The sequence below is a fragment of the Nestor notabilis genome, unplaced genomic scaffold (assembly GCF_000696875.1).
Source record: "Nestor notabilis isolate BGI_N333 unplaced genomic scaffold, ASM69687v1 scaffold20198, whole genome shotgun sequence".
In the NCBI taxonomy this organism is placed as follows: domain Eukaryota; kingdom Metazoa; phylum Chordata; class Aves; order Psittaciformes; family Psittacidae; genus Nestor; species Nestor notabilis.
This window is the reverse complement of record NW_009939899.1, coordinates 1,395-8,848: the sequence shown is the minus strand read 5'-3', so window position 1 is coordinate 8,848 and position 7,454 is coordinate 1,395. Positions and strand designations below refer to the sequence as shown.

At 36.9% G+C, this 7,454-nt stretch overlaps 1 protein-coding gene across 1 annotated transcript in view; it reads left to right on the top strand.

Annotated features, from left to right (window-relative positions):
- KLHL7 (kelch-like family member 7) overlaps window positions 1-7,254 on the top strand; it is a 19,723-nt gene extending 12,469 nt beyond the window's left edge. The window contains exons 7-10 of the mRNA XM_010020108.1: window positions 1,430-1,670; window positions 4,629-4,830; window positions 5,103-5,200; window positions 6,835-7,254. Of these exons, the coding sequence (XP_010018410.1) occupies window positions 1,430-1,670; window positions 4,629-4,830; window positions 5,103-5,200; window positions 6,835-7,118 (825 nt within the window). The 3' untranslated portion in view covers window positions 7,119-7,254. The remainder of the gene's footprint in view (window positions 1-1,429; window positions 1,671-4,628; window positions 4,831-5,102; window positions 5,201-6,834) is intronic.
- Window positions 7,255-7,454: the final 200 nt, after the last annotated feature.

Sequence of the window (7,454 nt, the reverse complement as noted above, 5' to 3'; positions counted from 1 at the left end):
TGCTGAGAGGAGGATACTGCTGAGTGTGCTCAGGTTATGGCTTTTCATTTGATAAAGGTGTGGATGAAACAGTAGCTATGAACTGAAGCCATAAAAGTGGGTCAGATCACAGCCCTTTACAACAGTAAAGGGAAACAACAGGATTTTTTGTAAAAATGCCAGAAGTTTGAGCTAGAAATATGTTGATCTTGCACAATGCACTAAGACATTTTCTTAAGATTTATGCAGCTATTTATTTTGCCATGCTGTAGTATGGCTTTCCTTTCTAGGATGCCCCAGGACCTGTTTCTCACCATAAAGGGCCACATGCACCTGCCAGCTCTTCTTGATATGGGGGATGCTACAAGAAAAGATTGTAAGATGTTTTGGACTATAACATGCTCTGCCTCTCTTTCTTTGAACCCCCATGTAGGAGTCGCTGTTCTTCCTCATTGACCAAGGTGTTTGAAGTATGTCCTTGCTAAGAAAATGTAATGATGTAATGTCTTGTGTGAACCATTCCAATGAAGGTCATTCAGCAGGTTGAGCTAGACCATCTTGAGGTGGCACAGATAACAGTTAAGGTCCCATACTTTCCTGTTCAGTACAGGACCACAAGCTGTGCTCATGGAATATGTGAGATGCTGTTACTCCAGAAGTGTTTCTTGTGCTGTATGCTATCCTGGTCTGCCATCAGTTGCTGAGTTTGGTGTTCTTAAGGTTTCGGGTAGCGTTACTGCCCACAACTGATACTTGCTGATCTTGCCAATCCAAGCAAGATTCAGTTTCTAGGCAACATGACTGCCAGTATTTGTGATGGAGCATTGCCCTATTTCTTATGCTATCAACTGTGGATAGCTATAGATCATTTGTCTTTTGTAAATTCTGTAAATAAGCTTCTAGTTGTCATGGTAATAAAGTATGTATCAGAGCTTTTTAACTGAGTTGCTTGTCAATTTGGATATTATCTTCTTTTTCCATTGCCTTTGTTTGGTACATTCTGTATTTAAGTTTTTAATTATTTTTTTTTTTTTTTTTAGAAAGAATCTGTTACTATGTGTAAGATGTCTTTTTCCATTCCTATAAAAGAAAATGCAATCCTACTTTACTGATCACATGCATTGTTTCTGACACGATAGCAGCAGGAGATCAATTCTGTTGGGGAAAAAAAACAAACACTGTTTTTTCAGGGAAGCTGTACTGAGTGCACACAGGGAATGAGGGAATATCATAATGTCATGGTTTGTTGCAGCTAACTATGTCTGTCTAAGAGATTTTTTCAAGAGTACGCCTGAGGAGTATTCTTCAATAAACAGTATTCATGTTTGTTTTGAAAAGGAACTTTAAAACTGACCGTATCTAAATCTCTATGAAAAGCTCTGTTTGAAAACACTCGCTGTGCAGGTAAGTGTTATAATCTATTAGACATTACTTGTTCTTTGTAATGCAGGATTACAGCTGGACAGACATCCGATGTCCCTTTGAAAAGCGCAGGGATGCAGCTTGTGTCTTCTGGGACAACGTAGTTTATATTTTGGGTGGTTCCCAGCTCTTCCCTATAAAGCGAATGGACTGCTACAATGTGGTGAAGGATAGCTGGTATTCCAAGCTAGGACCTCCAACACCTCGAGATAGCCTTGCAGCCTGTGCTGCTGAGGGCAAAATTTATACATCTGGTGGTTCAGAAGTGGGTAAGACACTAAAAATCTTTAAACCAAACAAAAAAAAAAAAAAGGGCACAAAGACCTGGAAATTTTTCTGGTTTTTGCATGACTGTTGAAAAGAAGCTGCACGTTGCCATGTTAGCCTAATGAGTTTATTTTCCTATATTTAGGATTTTTATCCTCCCCACAATCCAACAACCTATTTGTTGTGTTTTTAAAATGGTTTCACTGATTGAAATGATTAAAATTTACATTAAGCATCAAGTACACTGCAACTCTTGAGAAAGCCAACTAGGGACAAGGAAATACATTTTGGCAGTCCCACTCAGCTCTTAGCTTTACTTCTATAAATGCACAGAACTCAGCGTGGTTTAACACTTTCTGTGATGTATGACCAGAATAGCTGCATTTTGGCAATGACATTCCTTGTCTACAACATATGTTGGGCCTGATGAGGCCTTTTTTAAGGAGGGGGGAAAAAAAAGGTGAGAAAAAGGTTTTAGAATACTGCTTTTTGTAGTGAAATGGTACCTGGCCCTGTAAAGGAATTTGTCAGTTTTTCAGTCAAATGACAGATGTTGTTGTCTGATAGTTTGTTATTCAGTTGGTTTGCTTCAGTAAATGAAGAAAAACACCTTTCTTTAGATGTTAGTACTTATCATGGTTAAAAAAAAAAAAAGAAAAAGAAAAAAGACCATTGGGTTTTCCTTCCAAAAAAACCTTAGTGGGTGGCTGATGCTGTGGTGTTACAGCAACTTGTTTTTTCGAATCGAAATCTGATACAAACAAACCGAAAGCTGGACTGTAGGTATGCTATGTCCATAAAAATAGAGAGCTTTAACAGAAGCTGTGTTCTGCAGGGGAAAAAAAGGAAAAATCAATACAAACAAAACCTAGAGCCAGGAGAAACTTTCTGTTAGATCCTTTTGAGTTCTGCCTTGCTGCAGAGGGTGGTGAGAAGAGAAAAAAGGTCATGATCGGTGCTGAAGACTGAATCACTTAATGGGAAGTTGTGACATTTAGGTAATGTTTAGCTGACTTCTGAAATGCTTGAAAAGGGCTAATGTAGCAGATTAGGCAGTTCCTACCCGCCACCTAGTGTGAGAAACGTGAAATGGCACTTGTCTCATTAAACTGCATGGCTGCATGGGGAAACTTGGAACACTACAAAGTCTCGTAAATCTTTAGTTTCCCATGTCAGCTCAGGAGGGAGTATGATACAAACTTTGATTGTATAGTTTATTTTCTAATACATTGTAATTAGTTAATACAACTATAATGGAAATTTTAATTTAGTTTTCTTTTAAATCTACCATTGCATAACTGCATACTGTCCCTTTGCTTTCCATAGATATTATTTATTGAAGACAGAATAGTAAAAGCTAAAAATTAATAACGGAGTTTATTTTGCCTGTACTTTTTTCTTCTTTGGAACCCAGTGAACACTGCTTGTTTGGAAAAGTCTGTCTATCCTGAATCTAGGATTTTCTAATTCGGAGCATGCAATTATGTGAAACCATTATTTGGAGAAAATGCTGCAGTGTGTTTAGCTGTAGAGGAATCTTAAAAATTGCATGCTTTTTTTTGCACTGATTGAGGAGTTTGGAAAACTAATTACTATACCAATCCACTACAGAAAACAGGGCTCACTTCCCCTTTTTGAATTGGTGGGGGTACTGTTTTATTTGCAATAGCAAGCAGAGTTTGGAAGCTAAACATACTAAATTCTTCCACTGTATTTAGATGCAGGAAGAAATATTTAACAATATACTGACAGCATACTGAAAATGGAAGCTTTTACCTTGTTTAAAAAAAGACATTAAAGACAGTTCTGCTGTTACTTCCCATGGATGAGAAATTGTACAGCTTCAGAGCAATAAGGATGTGTATTTACATCAAGTTAAAAATATGTCCCACTTGATACAGTTCTTCATGATACTGAGAGTTACATGGTAGGAGTAAACAAACACACAGTTTACAGAAGTCTGCTCCTGGTTTTTGGGTCTGGAAATGCAGTATTATTTTGAGGGTTCAAATCCCCAGCTGATAGTGAGTGCTGCTAGTGTGACACACTTACATTTTTAGAAGTGGAAAACTAAGGAAAAAGAATGACAAGAAAAGGCACCTTTTAACTGGTTTAGGTGAATATATCTGTTGAAACAAAGGGGAGAAGGATCCTGGTTCTTTTCTGAAACAGTTGTATCTATCCTTCACTTTGACTGTGGTTCAGCTAGTTGCCTGAGCACAAGTCTTTAAGCTCCCATCTAACTTCTCTAGAAAAATTGCTTTTTTATTTCAGTAATAGCTTTATTTGCCCTTGAGAGAGGAATACACAGACCTTACCCTTGCAGAAAATAAGTATCTGCCAGTCCCCAGGAAGAAAATAACATGCTGAGGGGTAGCTGTCTTATGGTTGCTAATAATTCAGGAGTGGGTTACAACATAATCAAGCTATCTAGTTCCAAAGGGAACAAGTATTCTGGGAATTGGGTAAGTCACATAGCTTAGAGAAAAAAGACTTACGTGAATGTGTACTAAGTTTACAAAGCTGGTTTCATCTTCACATCTGAAAGTTCAACATATTTCCAAGTAGTGAGAGTAGCAGGAGATTATGACAATGATTGGTAATTTATATACATTTTTGTTCAGTGTTTATTGAACATACACCCACACACGCACACCCCCAAAAAAAAAGAAAAACAACCCAAAACAAAACCCTCATCATTTGTTTTTGGTTTAAAACACAAATAGCAATTTTATAAACTTACTTGCATATTTTGAAACAAAAGAGTCCAAAGAATTACAAGTAGGCACTTTCTGAATAGCCCCAAGTTTCAAGTTGGTTACTTTTGCTTTTGGAGGTGGGAAAGCAGCTTTCCCTTTTCAACAAACAAAGCATCAATTTGATAATTACTGTTAGACTCTTCTCTTGAAAGACAACCATAAAAAATTAATGCCACTTTGGTGGGTTTCTATTTTTTTAAGGAAATTCTGCACTGTATTTATTTGAATGCTATGACACGAGAACAGAAAGCTGGCACACAAAGCCCAGCATGCTGACTCAGCGATGCAGCCACGGGATGGTGGAGGCAAACGGTCTCATTTATGTGTGCGGAGGAAGCTTGGGAAACAATGTTTCTGGGAGAGTCCTAAATTCCTGTGAAGTCTATGATCCAGCCACTGAAACGTAAGTATTAATTCTGATTATTTTTGGTCACTTGTGGCTTTACTTGCTCTGTGAATAACTAAAGAATGGATGAAAAATTATACGTGGTAAGGAGTTTTCCTGACTTAAGCAGTAATAAACAAGTTATTTGTAGTTTCACTTAAAAGGCAGTTTTTCTTAAGCAGTTTTTCTCTGTATTTATTTTCCTAATGCTAGGGTTTATTTACTTATTTTATACTTATTTACAAGGAACTGAATAGTGAGTTTTCCTGTTTGGTTTTCCTTTTCCCTAGGTGGACTGAGCTCTGTCCAATGATTGAAGCCAGGAAGAATCATGGGCTGGTGTTCGTAAAGGACAAAATATTTGCTGTGGGTGGACAAAATGGCTTAGGTACTTGAATTCTATCAGTTCTCTAGCTGGTCACACAAGGTTTCATGGGGGCCTTTTTTCTTCTGCAAAGCATTAATTCTGCTGTGTTCAGCTGAAAAACTTTGAGCAGTACCATAAAACATGTCCCATTGTGACACCATTGTTGCCTTTCTTCTTGTACCTCCCTGCTTTACTTGCCTATTTTTCAAGCTCTTTTTAGTAATGACAGTACTCTCAAACCCAGATACGCACCCATACTGTAGCCCAGTTCTGCAGCAGTTAATATGGCTAAACCAGGCATCTGAGAAAATACTCATTTTAAATTTTTTAATTACTTATCATGTATTTTGAGAGATTCCAGCATTCTTTTTGACCAGGTGTAGCCATTATTTTAGGTACTTCAGTCTAAAGACTTAAAGCTAGTCAGCTATTTTAAAGTGGTGAAAAAGTGAGAACTTCTTTGACTGCCCTAGTTTTGAAATATGACTTGCTGTCATTTGGCAAGTCATTTATGATCTGCTTGTCTCCTTGCCTTTAAAACTAAAATAATAACATTTTATTTCCCAGGAGAATTGAATTTTAATTACATAGGGTTTCTGAAGTGCTTTTTTGAAATGAAAAGTTCTCAGCTATGAGGTTTATTAATCACCATTTATGGTAATTGGAATATTTTATTTCAGATTGATGCTACTTTAGAATATAGCTTGTGTTTTAATTAGCTACTGAAAATACTCCAGAATGATAGATTTCTAATGCAAAAAATCAGTAGATGCATATTTTTTTCTGTGCAGACATTGTATTACTCACGGCCAGAGGTGCCATTTTGTAAAATGTTAGTGTGTTCACTAAATGCTCATTTTAGTAGTGTGTACTATTGAACAAATAAGTTAAAGTAGTATTTTGCAGTTCATATTCTGTAGCCTGACTGATTAATTGTTCTTATTGTAATATAATGGGGAAGAGTCATATCTGGGGTAATATATTTGTACCTCTTAACAGTATATAAAGATTTCTTAATCTCTCGGATCTAAGAATTCAGGGCTGGAAATGAAAACTGTGACGCTTATTACAATTGTTAAATAGGGATAACAGGATGTTTGTAGATGTTATAAAGTGTAATTACTACCCTGTTTACTAAAGAAGCAAACCTTAGCCATGAAATCTACTCTAACTTCTGATTCTCTTGGCCCTTTACAAAGGGAGCTTGGGCTTCTAAAACTTCAGTGATTTTAATATCATAATGAAGGGAGACATCGTGTATCAGTAAATTACCAAATTTAGGTAAAGGGTAGTGGAGACCCCTCTAGAATAAAATGCCCTCACTATAGGGAAATTCCAAGTGGATTCCTGAGTTTTAGTCACTAACCACAAATCCAAAAGGAATTTGGTAGTGTTAGTTCTTCTGTTCATGAAGTAACATGTTAGAATCTCTAGAAAGCATATAATGTGAAATTTGTTACATCTCACTTTTTCAGTCTCCTTTTTATTTTTCTGTTTCTGTATTTATAACAGGGTAAAACGCTAGTTTAGAAACCTGTGGCTTTTAGTCTAAACCTTGAAAATAAAAAACTTAAGTCAAATAGATCATTTGTATGCTCTAGTTCAGACTATATGGTATTATGTAATAAGCAGTTATCTATTTCATTGCTTTGTAGGTGGCCTTGATAATGTAGAATATTACGATATCAAGATGAATGAATGGAAGATGGTGTCTCCAATGCCATGGAAAGGTGTAACAGTGAAGTGTGCTGCTGTGGGATCTATAGTCTATGTCCTGGCTGGTTTTCAGGGTGTTGGTCGATTAGGGCACATTCTTGAATATAATACTGAAACAGACAAGTGGATAGCTAACTCCAAAGTCCGTGCTTTCCCAGTGACAAGTTGTTTAATCTGTGTTGTAGACACCTGTGGGGCAAATGAAGAAACTTTAGAGACCTGAAGACCCGTAGGAGATGCTGTGACATTCTTCAAGGACTTGGGGAAAGATGGCTATTGGTGCTTTGCTTCCATGTTTTACTGAATCTTGTTAAACTGAGTAATAGGAAAAACTGAGCTGCGGTCTTTCAGTTTGTATATACAGCATATTGTATTACATGGATTTTGTCACGCCCATTTTCTTGTCTGTTTTAAGAGATGGGGATGTGTTTTGAGAATCCGCTTACCTAGCTGAGATCATACGGCATATTCCTTTAAAAGGACTCTGTGTGTGGCCTTGTCAAAAATACTCAGTCCAATTATTCAGAAAAACTCAAAGCATCTGATGAAAATAAGATTT